This window comes from Castor canadensis, chromosome 5 (genome assembly GCF_047511655.1).
Source record: "Castor canadensis chromosome 5, mCasCan1.hap1v2, whole genome shotgun sequence".
Classification (NCBI taxonomy): Eukaryota; Metazoa; Chordata; class Mammalia; order Rodentia; family Castoridae; genus Castor; species Castor canadensis.
The window spans coordinates 139,626,901-139,642,569 of record NC_133390.1 but is presented as its reverse complement, the minus strand read 5'-3'; the positions used below and the strand labels follow the sequence as shown (position 1 = coordinate 139,642,569).

General features: G+C 41.6%; 1 protein-coding gene across 2 annotated transcripts in view; it reads left to right on the top strand.

Annotated features, from left to right (window-relative positions):
- Positions 1-15,669, top strand: part of Pcsk2 (proprotein convertase subtilisin/kexin type 2) — a 280,435-nt gene that overhangs the window by 258,103 nt on the left and 6,663 nt on the right. For both annotated transcript variants that reach the window (XM_074074280.1, XM_020154667.2), the window contains exons 9-11: positions 1,012-1,227; positions 3,473-3,573; positions 8,603-8,830. In XM_074074280.1, coding sequence (XP_073930381.1) covers positions 1,012-1,227; positions 3,473-3,573; positions 8,603-8,830 — 545 coding nt within the window. The remainder of the gene's footprint in view (positions 1-1,011; positions 1,228-3,472; positions 3,574-8,602; positions 8,831-15,669) is intronic.

Below are 15,669 nucleotides of genomic sequence, written 5' to 3'. Positions count from 1 at the left end.
CTGTATGTACACTTATATTTTCACTGAAAATAATATATAAGAATGGAATCATAGTGATTACTGCTAGAGAGATTTTTTTTTTCATTTTCCTTTCCATGTTCTTTGAGGTTTTTTCCAGTGAACATGTACTACTTTTCAGCTTCCTAAAAAAGCAACTCACTTGTAAATTTTAAGAAAATTCTTCTGGCTTTTTTTACTTTGCTATACCCAGCCCCAGTTTACACTGTAAATCCAGGTCTTTTTTTGCTAGTACTTGGTTTTGAACTCAGGGCTTTGCATTGTGAGGCAGGTGCTGTCCCTCTTGAGCCATGCCTGCAGCCCTTTTTACTCGTATTATTTTGGAGATAGGATTTTGCTTTTTGCCCAGGCCTCCTGGATCAGGATCCTCCTATTTTATTCTTTCCATAGTAGCTGAGATGACAAATTCACACTTCCATGTCTAGCTAATGGTTGAGAAGCAGTCTCATGAACTCTCTGCACAAGCTGGTCTTGAACCGCAGTCCTCCCAATCTTGGCCTCCCAAGCAGCTAGGATTAAAGGCATGAGCCACTTGCATTTAGCTTGACTTTTGTTTTTGTACTGGGGCTTGAACTCAGGGCATTGAGCCACTCTACCAGCCCTTTTTGTGTGATGGATTTTTTCAAGATAGGGTCTCGCAAACTATTTGCCTGGGCTGTCTTTGAACCATGATTCTCCTGATCTCTGCCTCCTGAGTAGCTAGGATTACAGGTGAGAGCCACCAGTGTCCAGCTTGCTTGCCTTTTTATAGTGGGTCATTCCTGAAAAAAACCCACTCCACCCCACCAGAAGGATAAGTTTTCTAACCAATATAAAAAGTGAATCTCATCATTTGGTTTACTTGCTGAAAAAGCCCAAATCTTGACCCTCCCCAATCCAAGACATTACCTAGAATGGAACACTACCTCCTACTCCAGACCAGGGCCAACTTCCCATGCAGCCCCTGGCTCCTGGGTATTCCACTAAGTGTCACAATTTCCTTTGCTCTCCCAGGGTCGCGGGGGCAAAGGCAGCATCTACGTGTGGGCCTCTGGGGATGGTGGCAGCTATGATGACTGCAATTGTGATGGCTATGCCTCAAGCATGTGGACTATCTCCATCAACTCAGCCATCAACGACGGCAGGACCGCCCTGTATGATGAGAGCTGCTCCTCCACCTTGGCATCCACCTTCAGCAATGGGAGGAAAAGGAACCCTGAGGCCGGTGTGGTGAGTGTGGGCCACTCCTTTTCTTTGTTTCCTTATGGTCAGGACCCGTCTATGAAAGGATGGGATATGCCAACTCCTTCTCCTCAGCGTCAGAATATCCATTGTCTACATGCCTCATTATGTTTTGTTATCAAGGTAGAGCCTTGCCTTCTACAGATCAGAAGCAAGAATCATGGTGAGCCTTTCCAGCTCATTTTCCATAGATTTTCTTGCTTATTGTTTTGGCCTACAAATAATGACGAACTCCAGTTCATCAGTAAGTTATCCTGGCCCACTACTTGTAAGAATGAGTATTTGTAAGAACTGAGGCACCACACCACAACCTGATCTAAGCTAAGAACCCATCCATGTAATATAATAATTAAGAAATAGCATTTGACTGAGATATAGCTCAGTAGCAGAGCACTTGCCTAGCATTTGTGAGGCCCTAGGTTTGACCCCTAGCATTACAAAAAAAAAAAAAAAACAGTATCCAGGGATAGACTGTTCCTTAAATTGAGCACACATGTGTTTTTTCTCAGGGAAAGAGTTGTGATTTTCATCATATTTTAAAACAAATCCATGATTTAAAAAACAAAAATTAAGAATTGCAGATATAGGTTATTTTTTGCTCTCTTCTGAGCAAAGTCTTCCCTCCTGGGCAACTAGGTATGATGGTAAACTTTTCAATCTTCTTAGAAATATATCATCTGTAGAGCACAATTAGTCTTCTGAGATCTTTTCCTATCCCTGGTTATTTTGTTGATATACCATTCTTTCCTCAGACCTCCAAGTCAGGAATTTGGTCTATGATTCAACAGATGAGTCACATCTATTGGCCACCCACCACCAGCTTCCCAAGAGAGGGAAGGATGAGAGCTCAGAACAAAACCATTATTAAAGTCTAGGGTTTCTAACCCACATTATCCTCTGGGCTCTCATCTTAGCAAGATGGCCAGGCTCCTGTTTGCGCCAGAAGAAGCCCTTTACCTAAAAGAAACATAGCCTTTAACAGTCTGCCTTGACTCTCCTGGGGTGCCTCTTGGTCTTGGGAAGGATGCAGAAGATGCCAGCTCCTCCCAAGTAGAAAGAGTCATCAGCCCTTCTTGTCCCATCCAGAGCACAGGAAGCAGTCTCAGTCTTATTCTATTTGTGAAACCCCAATCTCCCATTTGGAAGCTCCATTTCTACCCAAGGGTCCCCCAATGACTTTGCCATCAACCCTATCTATGACTTTCTATTTGAGTGGAGGAAGAGGTTTCAATTTCTGTTGAATATTTTAATTTTACCCAAAAGATGCCTTTAACCTTCCTAATCCTTTTTTGATTATTGTGCTGGGAGTATATTGTGGTATTTACAAAAGTTCTTATAATATATCAAATATATTATAGCTGAGTTCACCCCCTCCATCATTCTCCTTTATCCCCCCACCCATTCGTTCTGGGAATAGTTTCAACAGGACTCGTTTTTCCATTTACATGCATAGGTGCACAGTATTTGCACCATATTCACCCTCTAATCCTGTATTCCTCAAAAGAATAGGCTCTCTTGAGAAGACTATAGAGAGAGAATTCCTATGGTTTATATATAATCATAATGAAAATGCTGGCTCTCGCAAACATTGAAAATGAATTTTTCTCTTTTTAAAGTCTTTTAAAACTTAGTTTATCAATTTCTCCATAAATAAGAGTTGTGGAAGTGACTAGCCACATAGCAAGTTGTCTTGTCTTTACATGTCTTAGAATCTCTTCACAAATTTAGATATAGAAGAATATTTATTTTGGGTAACCTGCCCTTCTAGGCAGGCTTTAGAGGATCATGTTTATTCTTCTCTCTTTGGGAACACCACCCTTTCCTTCTGGAAGGAAAAGAAATGCCGATGCAATGGCCCAAGAGCCAGTTCCAGTGCAACAAAACCCACTATTGCCTAGACTGGGTGGTAGGATTGACTTATCACTTTTCATCTCATAGTGTTTCACTTTTAGATTCAAGAATTAACTGTCTCTCTGGTCTCTGGAATAGCCACACATATGCTTCTTTAAACAACCGACTTACCTTGCAGCCACTATAACAACAACTAATTATATGTCCCTTTTTACATGGGTTGCTAGAAAGCTTAGATAAAATTTATGGCAAAAGAGATAGGCATATGAATGCTAACCTTATCCTTGGTTTCATCTTACTCTCCAGATAATACTCTGATCCATTATTTGCAGATTCACATGCAGTGATTTATTCATTCATTACTCAATCTTTTCCCTTCCAGGCCACCACAGATTTGTATGGCAACTGCACTCTGAGGCATTCTGGGACATCTGCAGCTGCTCCCGAAGCAGCTGGAGTGTTTGCACTGGCTTTAGAGGCTAAGTATGTTACGGCTGTGGGCCTGGGGCCACTCTGAAGGGTGGGCGAACATGTGCCTCTCTACCTGCCTGTCAGGTGTCCATGGAGGCGGGAATGGATATGACAGCCTAGGACGTCAGGGCCGATGAACTCTGTTGGGCATTTCTAAGTGGCCCATGGGCCATAAATCACACACACACACACACACACACACACCTCATAAAACTACATCCTTAACAGAGCAGAAGACTCTAACAGCAAACAGCACAAATCAGCAACTTACTCAAATACCAAATAGGACCACATAGGTATTTCTTTCTTCATGAAGTCCCCCTTGGCTACTTTACTCCAATAATACAGATAAATGAAGAAAAATCAAATTGACAAGCTGGGTATCCAGCAAGGCATTTCAGAATACTTGCAAACAGGATGCTCCTAATCAAGATTTGTTCACTTATAAAGTGAATTCACTTTTAACCCTGAAATAAGGTAGAGGAAGCCATGTAGTATAGATCAAGAAATGAGCTTTACTGGGAAGTCCTCCAAGTGACAAGTAAGAGATCATTCCCTACATTAGCATCTTATGAAAAAACCACATATTGATCCTGCAGGATTTGAGCATCAGTGGAGATCCACCTGCCACTCTACCTTTTCTTAGTGTAGGCAGAGGCCAGCCTTATGTTCAGGGAGTAAACACTGAAGACACTGTAACACTAGGCACATGGTGTGACTATAAATGCCAGCTGTGAGAGAAGCTGTCAAAGAATGCATCACCCAGCAACTCATGAGAAGCTGGAATCAGACTTCTGGGGAAGGGGAGTTGAGTTCCTATCCCTGTCAGCAGTTGCTAGGCAACTGCAGCTTCTAGCATCATCTTCAGGCAGTCCTGCCTATCTCTCTCCACATTTGCAGTGTATTTTCTAATTTACAAATAAGGTAAGAGTTGGTTCCTAGAATAGAAAGGGTCTTTGAAAGATTACCTAGTTCACCTCTCTGCCATCAAATAGGAAAGGCATAACCATTCTCCTTTTACAGATAAGACCCCAAATTGAGAGTGACTCTTCTCTTCAAACCAGTAAACTTAATCTTCTAACCAAAATCAGGTGAAAAATTTAGGATAACAAGAAAGGGATACTATTTCCAGGAAAGACTTGGTTCACGGTCCCCTGGGACTTTGGCAAGCAAAATGTCACTTGCCCAGGCTTTTACACATACAAAAGAACAACCTACATAAATCAAAGTGGTGGCAATGAGGCATGAGGCTGCTGGATTCCTAAAGAGATTGTCTGGCTCACTATTATCTTACCTGCAAAAATATCAGTTACAGTTATTCCCCCAAAAGGTTCAAATGACTTCTTGGGATTTTGTAGCCCTGCCTCAGGAATATCTTTTCTGTAGGAAAACTTTATTTTTTTAATTGGACGAGTGGTGATTTCAAAGTTTAAAACTAAAAATATGTTCATTGACATATTTTTAATTATCGTGGCCAATACTTTAATTGGGAAAGTGTCTATTCTCCTTTAGCTTACCTCAGTTCCCAGTATATGAGATAGATTTTATTGATAAAATAAACTCTGTTGAGAGCCCATTCCGTGCTAGGTACTAGACATCCATGATCTACATTTACACTGCAACAAACCCCTAAGGCTTTACCCCCATTTTCAAGCTCAGATTGCTAAAGTCACTTGTCCAAGTTCACATAGTTGGATTTAAACCCTAAGATTCTAGGTCTTCCTCAGGCCAACCTTTGGGTCTAAAAGAGGCAATGCCACCATGGAGTTTAAAAAAAAATAGCCAATGGGAATATACCATTCCCAGATAAATGTCCAGCCAAGGTTGAGAACCCCCATCTTAAACCAATGTTGTCTAATGTCAGGGTGCGGAGGAGGCATCTTACATGCACATTCTCAGCCACAACCTCCAAGATGCTGATTCAGAAGAACCGGGAACCCGTGCTTGTCATTAGTGCCAAGTGGTTCTGATTCAGGGGTGTTGGGGACCACAGTGAGGCCCTGTGGCTGGGCTCCCTCAGCTTCCTGAGCTCCTTGTATCATGAGAGTCCTCACTTTTTCAATATTGAGTTGTTATCTGAGCCTAGGCTAAAGACAGGGACCTCTCTTTGACATGCATGGAATTAGCACAGTGCCTGAATGTGGTAGACAGTCAAGGGCATTTGTTGAATCCCTTCATGTGCACTACCTTATCACATCTGTGCTGCATTTTCTCAATGATTATATGGAACATTCGAGAAGAGGGAAGAATATATCATGTTACTTGTCCTACAGCCACCAATGCAACAACCTTTATACTACAGACACTCTGCAAATTTATTTTTATTATTTAATAACTATCACCTGTGAATCTTGATCTGCTATATGAAGATTAAAGCTTAACATGGCTGGTGAAAAACAATTTTGCAGAACAGTGTATTCCACCAATTCTGAAACTGCTTAGGAGGCACAATTAGGAGGGACCCAGTTTTACTGTTCATATATATGCAAATGACTAACCAAATGATGTCACATTTATATTAGAAGTGAGAAGTGAGTTCTCTCTCTCTCTCTCTCTCTCTCTCCTCTCTCTCTCTCTCTCTCTCTCTCTCTCTCTCTCTCTCTCTCTCTCTCTCTCTCTCTCTCTCTCTCTCTCTCTCTCTCTCTCTCTCTCTCTTTGACCAAATCTATGAAGAAATATTTGAGGGATTCTTCCCCAGGCATTAGGAAGCACAGCACATTTTCATGGCAAACATTAAAGATACTCTCCCTGCTAGCCCACCCAGAGGTCATTTATATCCTCCTTTGTTAACACTTCTGTGATTAATAAATTCAGAATCCTATTCCAGCAAAACATGAACCTTTTAGCTATAATCAACTTCAGGAAGTTTTACACCATTTTCTCAGGTCCTAGGGGACCATATGTGCCAGATTTGTTCTGAGCTTTCTCAAATAAGCATTGACCTTCCTTTGACCTTTCTCCTTAAAAGAAGATCTGAATTTCAAGAGCACATGGATTATTGGAACACTTTGGCTCTGATTCAGAGCTCCAAATCAGTGAACTTTGCATGCACTGAAATTTTACCAAATGAGTCATGTTGTTCCTGGTCCTTTGAATTGTTTGTCCTCTAAAGAGAACAGTAGTTTAGCACTTTGCAAATTATTTTTGACCAGATCCCACAGTGATAAATAAACTCTGCACTGCAACCCAATGCATACACACACAAAGATTTCGTGTAAAATACTAATATGAGAATATTACATGTACCACACTCTATTATTCTTTTCTATTCTATTCCATTTTAAAATGATAATCCCACCCACTAAATCACTGATTCTCAACCTTGGCTATTTATTGAAATTACCTGAGAAAAGTTAACAATTTCCTAAGACTGGGTATCACACCCAGAGATTATGATTAAATTGGTCTGAGATGTGGCCTGAGCAGGATTGTAAATACCCTCCAAAATATTTTAATGTGCAGCCCAGGTAGATTACATGTACAATAAGTTGACTTCCTAGCTCACAAATGAGTCATGACTTTCATTTTAAAACACCAACACGGAGTAATAATAGACACTAATTTCCAAAGACAATAGCATTTGTAAGCAGATCGCTTTGTTCGATGAACAGTGTGCCAAGGACTGTTCTGGACACTGAGGACACAAACATGTTAAAGATACTGTCTCTGCCCTTGAAGGACTAACAACCTCATTTTTAAAAATAGAATACACCATATAGCCAACCCCCAGGCCAAAACCCAGAATACCATCAGCACTCAGAAGCCTCCATAGGCCCTCTTCTGGTCATGACTCCCACTACTAACCAGTAGCCCAACTTTCATCATCATAAATTAGTTGTTCCTGTTTTTATACTTTAAACAAATAGAATCATACAGTATGTTCTCTGTATTAGTTCATTTTACCTTGCTATAACAAAATAACTGGTGCTAGTACTTAATAAAGAAAATAGTTTTTTAGCTCACAGTTTTGAAGTTTCAAAGTCCAAGATCGGGTGCCCCTCTCAGTTTGGCCTCTGCTGAGGACCCATCTGACTATGTCACATCATAGCAGATGCCATCATGGTAGACACACATGTGAGAAGAAGAGATCACATGGCTAAACAGGAAGCCAGAGAAAAGGGAGCGGCCACATTGCTCCTTTATAACAACCTTCTCAAAAACCAGGGTCCCAAGGCTGGGGACATGGCTCAAGCAGTAGAGCACCTGCATAGCAAGTGCAAACCCCAGTACCACCAAAAAAGAAAAAGAAGAAGATCCAGAGTCCCATGAGAACTACATTATCCCTCCAGAGAGCAGTGGGCTGAAAAACCCAATCACCTCCCACTAGGTTCCACCTCTTGAACATCACCATACTGAGAACAGAGCTTCCGCCACCTGAGCCCTTGTGGATATACTCAAACCCTAGCCCAAACCATAGCATTCTCCTCTCTGCTTGGCTTCTTTTCTTCAACAGTGTACTTGTAAGATTTGTCCCTTCATTCACATCGCTGTGTAGCACATTCTACAAGTTATGCCTCAGTGGTTTATTCATTCTATTATGGATGGAGAATTTGCAATTTGGGGCTTCAAGCATTCTAATATACATGCCTAGTGTACACATATGCTTCTGTCAGATACAAACTGGAATGGAATTTCTGGGCTGTGGATTAAGCATATGAAAAACCTTAGAAGATTCAGGCAAACAGTTTTCCATGGTGGTTACAATCATTTATATACATTTTAACAAAGTCCATGAATTCCAGTTCCACATTTTTGTCAACACTTGGTAGTGTCACTCTTTTTCCTTTTAGCCATTCCAATGTATGTTAGAATGCTCTTTTGAAATAAATGTTTTTAAAAAACAAGAATACTTTGTAACTGACATATACAATGGTTCTAGGTAGTGAATGGACACCCTTCCTTGTGCTGGGGGTTCACAGATGTTCCAAAATCTCCCAAGAGGTCTATGCCCTGGTTATTACTTACCTTTCTTGTTGTGTCTCTCTCCCTCTCTTGCCCTGCCTCTTGTCCTTCCTCTCATGCTCTCTGCTCTGATACCCAGTCTGGGTCTGACCTGGCGAGACATGCAGCATCTCACTGTGCTCACCTCCAAACGAAACCAACTTCACGATGAGGTCCATCAGTGGCGGCGGAATGGAGTTGGACTGGAGTTTAATCACCTCTTTGGCTATGGGGTCCTTGATGCTGGTGCCATGGTGAAAATGGCTAAAGACTGGAAAACTGTGCCTGAGAGATTCCACTGTGTGGGAGGCTCCGTGCAGGACCCTGAGTAAGTAGGGGCACTGGTTCTCCTGCTGCATGGGAAGATGTTCCGTAGATGGAGTCAAGACATTAGCGACACCATTCGATACCCTCTCTATGTCAGGGGCCTGCACTGGATTTGACTCAAGGACAAACAGCTTTAGGCAGAGTCGCAGAGTTGCACAACTCCAAGGGTGCCATTTACATAAACATAATTGTGTAACTCAGAACCCCTGCTTTTAGGTGTGAACTGTGGCTGTTTCATTGGTTTCTGCCACTTTTAAGTGCACAAATTGACCAGTGTAACCAGTGCTCAGATCAGTAAATGGAATATAACAAATGTCTCAGAAAGACCTTTATGTCCTCTTTCACAGTCATCTCCCCAAGGATAGCCACTGTTTTTACTTCCAACTCATAGATCATTTTCCCTGATCTATACTTAATATAAATGGACTCTATACTCTGCTATCTTATATCTAGATCCTCTTGTTTAGAATTATTTATGGTTGTGGGATTCATCCACAATTAGTGTGTACTAGTGTCTTATTCCAATTACTGAAGAGTGTTTCAGGGTGTGACTATATCACAATTTTGTTTAGTCATTTTATTTGTGGGACAATGGAAGTAGTTAATTTTATTCTGAGTGTGGCTGCTTGCCATGTGAAGGTTTTGAGCAAGGAATTTCCCCACATAAAACCTCTGATTTATCCAAGTATACCTACTTTCCTTCCCACTTCCTCTTCACAGCAAGAGACTTGATCAATAAGGTACCTTTTTATTTCATTTTTATCTTCATTGGTCCATCAGTAAGATGAAGGTAGCAATTCTTATTACTAAAATTGAGGTATTATGTATATATACCATGAAATTCACAGAACATAAGTGTATTTATTTGGGTTTCTGGGTTTTTTATATTTTATTGTTCTTGTTATTTTGTTAATATTTGTCATCATTTTGTTGTTGTTCAAAACAGGGTCTGTCTATGTAGCCCAAGCTGGCCTCATGATCCTCCTGACTCAGCCTCCTGGGTGCTGGAATTACAGGGATGCATCAACACACCCAGCTAATTCGAGTTTTGATAAATGTATACCAACTGGGTAGCAATCACCCAATCAAGAGATGGAACATTTCATCATACTAGAAAGATTCCTTGTGCTCCCTTCCAGTTGGTTCACACACCTCATAAGGAATAAGAGCCATAGTTCTTATTTCTCTCACCATAGATTAATCTTCCCAGTTCTTGGATTTACCTAGAATCACATGCTGTGGATGCTTTTGTTTCCAAATTGTTTTACTCCACATTAGATTTGTGAGAGTCATCCACTTTATCTCATGGAGTAATAACAGCCCTTCATTTTCTATGCTATGGATTCGATTCTGAGAATACACCTCTGTGGTTTACATCATTTAAATGGTGGTAAAAATCTGCATCCTCACCCCCTTTCAACCACCTCCTACTTCCACCTTACTTTTGCTGATGATTTGAGTTTAACCAGACCATGTCCAGTCTAAAAGGATATCCTCCCCTCCATTTCACCTTGATCTTGGATTCTCTGCAGCTCTTATAGTTACCCAGATCTGAGTTCAAATTTTGCCTTTGCCAACTGAAACAGTATTTTTCACCTTTCTGGCCCACTATTTTAGCAATTTTCAGCCTTGTGCCCTGACCCCCTATCACAGTATGAAATCTATGGACCCCATCTCAATATAATGTTTTTAAACTTATTAAATAAAATGCATAGGATTGCAAAGGAAGCCAATTATATTGAAAAGTAGTTACAGAATGTTTTTAAAAGCAAGTTTATGATAAAGTAATGCAAGTTCTTTTTTATCAACACATTAATTGAAAAGCTCTAGTGGTGAGTCCAATGTCCACAATACACTCAGAACCTTAATAATGAATAACATGCTATTTCAAAGCCAGACATGGTGGCTTTAATCTCAGCACTTGGGAGGCTGAGGCAGGAGAACTATGAATTTGGGTCCAGCCTGGACCACAGACAAGACTCTGTCTCAAAAAGTGAAAATGCTGCTGCAAGACTCGTGCAATGACTGTGATGAGGTATGAAAATCTCTGGGCTCTTTGACAAGGTTTGAGGAAGTGCTAATACTGTTCCACATTGTGACCTGATTCATGATTGAAACAGAAGCTAAGTTTCCATTATAGGTTAGCAAAAATTAAGATATAGGGTTTTTTTTCCATCAATGTTATTAGACTCCCTGAATTCTGTCTTAGGGCCCCAAAATAAGAGCCTATTCTCTCATTTCTCACCAGTACAATGGAGCTAAGTCTCTTTCCTCAATAGGCTTCTGGGAGACATTAGTGACACATACTATAAAACTGGTACATAGTAGGCACTTAATAAATGTAACTTTGCTTCTCCCTCTCATCCATGATTTTAATCACTCCTATCTAGTTCACACTTGTGGAAAAAAGAAAGATGATGATGTCTTAGAATTTTTGAAGAAAAAATTGCTTGGTTCTTATGTGAATTACAAATTGTGTATCCTTATGATCTAAAGCATCTTCTTGTGGACACAGATGCTCCCTTGATGCTCATCCTTCCATGAGCCAGCATCCTCCCTGGAGGAGCATCCTCACTGACTATTCACTGAGCTCATAGAAAATGGCATCAAATGCAGAGCTGTGTATTTGGCCAGTCTATGATCTCATACCAATCAGCACAACATAGGAAAGTAAGCTTCAGCCCAAGCCCTGTAGTAGTCAAAACACAGATGTGCACAAGCCCCAAGTGATTATAAATACCTATAATAAAAATAGCTACACAAGACTGAGAGTATAGATTAGTGGTTAAGTGCTTTCCTAGTATGCAAAAGCCCTGGGTTAGATTCCCAGCACTGGAAAAAAAAAAAAAAAGCTACACTACAGAGTTCCCCACAGTTTTCCCAAAGCTGCTATGTCAATACATCTTTTCTGTTTACCTCCATACCCTTTATCTTGGTAGCATAGGCTTCTCTGAGATTCAAACAAATTGACTGACTTGGTCAAGGTCAAGGGACTGTAAGTTTGAGTGATGGAAGGAACTAAATTTTACTGAGCATCTTTGTACTTTGCATACACATCACATAAGTTTTATAGCCTTCCTGTTGTTGAGGGTACACCTTACTCTCACACACTCAGTGGGGAGGAGGGTGAGCATTTTGTTGAATTAAGAGCACACTGATCCTATGCTGTGACTCTGGTAAAAGCACCTACTATGTGTCTGGTATATGCCAGGCCTTTTACATACACGGCATTTAATCCATGTGAACCCATGAGGTGTGTCTATCATTCTTGCTTGTTATAGGTGAGGAACCTGAGATGCAGAGGGCACAAGGAATGTGTTCAAGGTCATGAAGGGCAGACATGATGAAGTAAGGCCCATCTGAGTCCAAATCCTAGGCTCTTTTCACTATATGACATTGACATTAATGACTCCTGTGTGCACTCAGGTCCTGCATTGGGGCGTGTTAAAGCAGCCCTGCTGTACGCTCAGTAGGGTTGGCACAGGTGAGGAGAGAAGGCTGGAGAAGCTTGAGTGGATACTGCTGTTCACTCAACTGACTGCCTGAGGTGGGATTTGAGCCCAGGAACTCTGTATCTCAGTGTGTCTTAGTGAATGATTCTACAATGGGGGAAGTGAGGCCTGTGGTGGGGGTGGGAGGGGTGTCACAATAAGTGTTCCTCTGAGGACTTTAAAACACCCACCTAATGAATGGACCCCCTTCTTATAATCCACAGCTGTATATGGACCCCCTTCTTATAATCCACAGCTGTCATTCCAGTGGCTCTGTCACTCCTTTGGGAGTAACTAAACAGATACCACTAGGAACCACTGACCACGTGGAAGGTTTAAGGCTCAACCCTACTCAGTATAACTAAGTTTTCTCAAAGTCAAAGCTAAAGGGGCCTTGACTACTCTGTTTCCCTGTTAGGGTTCAGAATAATTTTTTGAGAAATTTGGAAAGCCAGGAGACTTTCTGAGTGGCAAAGTGTTTTATATCTGCACCACCCAATACAATAGCTATGGTTACTGAGCGCTAGAAACAGGACCGGTGCAACTGAGGAACTAAATTTTCCATTAGATTTTATTCCAATGAGCTAAACTAGAAATAGCCACAAGTGGCTGATGGCTACCATCCTGGACAGCTCAACACTGAGGCACATCTGGTAGTTCCACCTTAGCAGGAGGAATGCTGAGCTTTACAAATGGAATGGGTGTTATTACACCAACCCTGTGACAGACTATCTACCATACTGTCTGGCCAGTCCATTTGGTAGTGTGTGGCTTCCTCAACCCTCTTCCTGGGCTCCACACATACAGCATGACATCATGACTACAGAAGTCTAAGGGTGGCTTTGGGAGAGTGCCGCAAAGGTGGCTGCCACACTAGGTTCACCCTTTACCTCCACCATCTCGTTCAATCACAGAAGGTTGGAATCACTAATCTGAATGTGCAGCTAAGGGAACAAGCTCAGACAGACAAGGTTAATGGCCCTAGATCACAGAACAAGCAACCCTACCATCTCACCCACTCTACAGGGCCCTGGAACCTCCTTCCCTTATTGCAAGTATAGTCTTACAGCAGGTCAGGCCAGAGCATAACTCACTGCAGTGCACCTGGAACACTGTCTAAATTTCCTGTACATCAGCATCCTTCTCAGTTAACAAAAAACGGCACCATTGCAGTATTAAGGGGAACATTTAGCTAAAGTTTTTCTGGGACCTTCTTAGTTGAGATTCATGTTTCTATCAGGCCTTACCTGCTAAGACAAGCAGAGTGAATCTCCAAGGATGCTAAAGTCCTATGTGTTTGTGAGAGAGAGCTAAAGGGAGACACCATGAGAGGAGAGAGAGAGAAAATGAGGACATGCTGAGATGAATGAATATGATGAATGAGTTCTTGAACATACTTAGCATTCTGCTATAACTCACATCAAAGTAGAATTTGGAGATTTGGAACCAGAGGGAACACTAGAAATAAATGTTGTCCATCCCAACATCTTACAACTAGCCAAGAGCTGTATCCGTTGTCAGTAACATCATTTCCAATGACAAGACATTGGAGAGCTATTTCAACACAAACTCAGTTGGAATCTCCCCCAAGCACAGCGCCCTTGTCTGGATGGCTCATGAGTGTAGCCTCAGGGGCCTAGTAAGACAATGTCAGGAACTAGATAGACATAACAACTAGCGTTTGAATAATGAAGCCATGAAAATATTGAGCCAGCCACCCTTGGGCACAAGGAAAATGTCTAAATGGTCTTCAGAGGAACAGTGGTCCAGGCAGGCAAACTTGGAAAGAATCCCCAACCACAGTTGCATTTCCACAAGGGTTCTGCCATCCCCTCAGCACCCTCTGGTCCCTCACCCAGCTTCACACCTGAACTCGTTCTCACTTGCAGGTGAGTTAGGTCTAGAACAGATATACTTATTGGAGAAAACAGAGGCTGGACAGGAGACGCTTGGGGAGCAGCCCAGGGCTGGCTGTGCTGCTTCACAGAGGTGACCCTTATTACCTGGAATCACACTTCTAAGGAGCTTCCATGGAGGAATGGCCAGCCTCAGCAATTCCCACTTTCCATGATGTGCAGGGCTGCGTGGAAACAGCTAACGAGGTGGAGAGTGGCAATTGTCAGATTTATCCTTTTTCCCCAGCATTTATCTTCTCAGAGAAAGAGTCAATTTGAAAAGCAATTTTCTAAAGAGACTTTATCAAGACAGTCAGTGAAGGGTGCACGACTAGGATCAAAGGGGAAATGTGACTGGCTGCGGCCAGCTGCACCTGCCATGTAAACCAGGGTGGCTCATCAGTCAGCACAGAGGGAAGTGTTTAGCTCAGGCCACCCCTCAGCCCTTCTGTGTACCCCAAGAAAACTGTTCACGCCGTTCCTTTAAGGCTGTAGCAGAATGTGTGCTCTAACTCTGAATTTTAAGTGAATTTGGAAATAAATGTTAACATTTCTTATTATTCTGGTGTGAACACCAGAAGCAGCATGGGGGAGAAAGAAAAGAGTGTGCTCAGCTGCATGACAGCTGTGTGACCCGGCACAGCACAGTTGAGCCACAGTGTCTACCTGATTCAATCCCACAGGGAAGAGGGAGCTTCAAAGGACTGCCCAGTAAGTGTGCTCATGTAACCACCACATGACAGCCATTTTAGGCACTTGAGAAAGAATGACCATTATTATTATTATTTTGTGACTCTAACAAAACAATCACAGTAAAATGTGATTAAAATCACAATAAATGTATCATTCTTTTGAGGATTATAACATAAGCAGCATTCCATGGGACCCCCTGGAAAATACCTGTTTCTAGGCCCAAGACAACTTGACCACTTACTTATAACAATGCACAACGGAATATACAAGCTGTCCCCAGTTTTGATTTTCATAGGATGTGAATACTAGGCTTTTGTACATCATTTCTATAAGGTACACCACTTCTATTAAGTCTTTCGATACATGCCTCATTTTCTGCAATGAACAAGCTCTAGAGTAGCCTGGGAAATAACACCTTGTACTGTTTAAAGCATCTTCCTGAGCCTTTTTTTGTCCCACAACCATCTTCTATTTTAACTTCTTATAAATTGACTTTTCCAAAGCACATATCTTCTTTTTCCTTTACAACGATTTTTTTTTCCTTTTCTGCTTACAAAATCAATATATGATCACTATGGAAAAATCAAAATACAAGTGAGCAAAAAAAGTAAATAAGGAACACCTGGAAGATACTAAAGTCATCGCTGGGTCTGTGTAGAGAGTTTGTTCTAGTCAAATCCCTGCCCCCAGCCATGAATACCCAAATATGTGAATGCTGGAGTCCCTTACATAAAATAGTACAGTATTTGCATATAACCTAT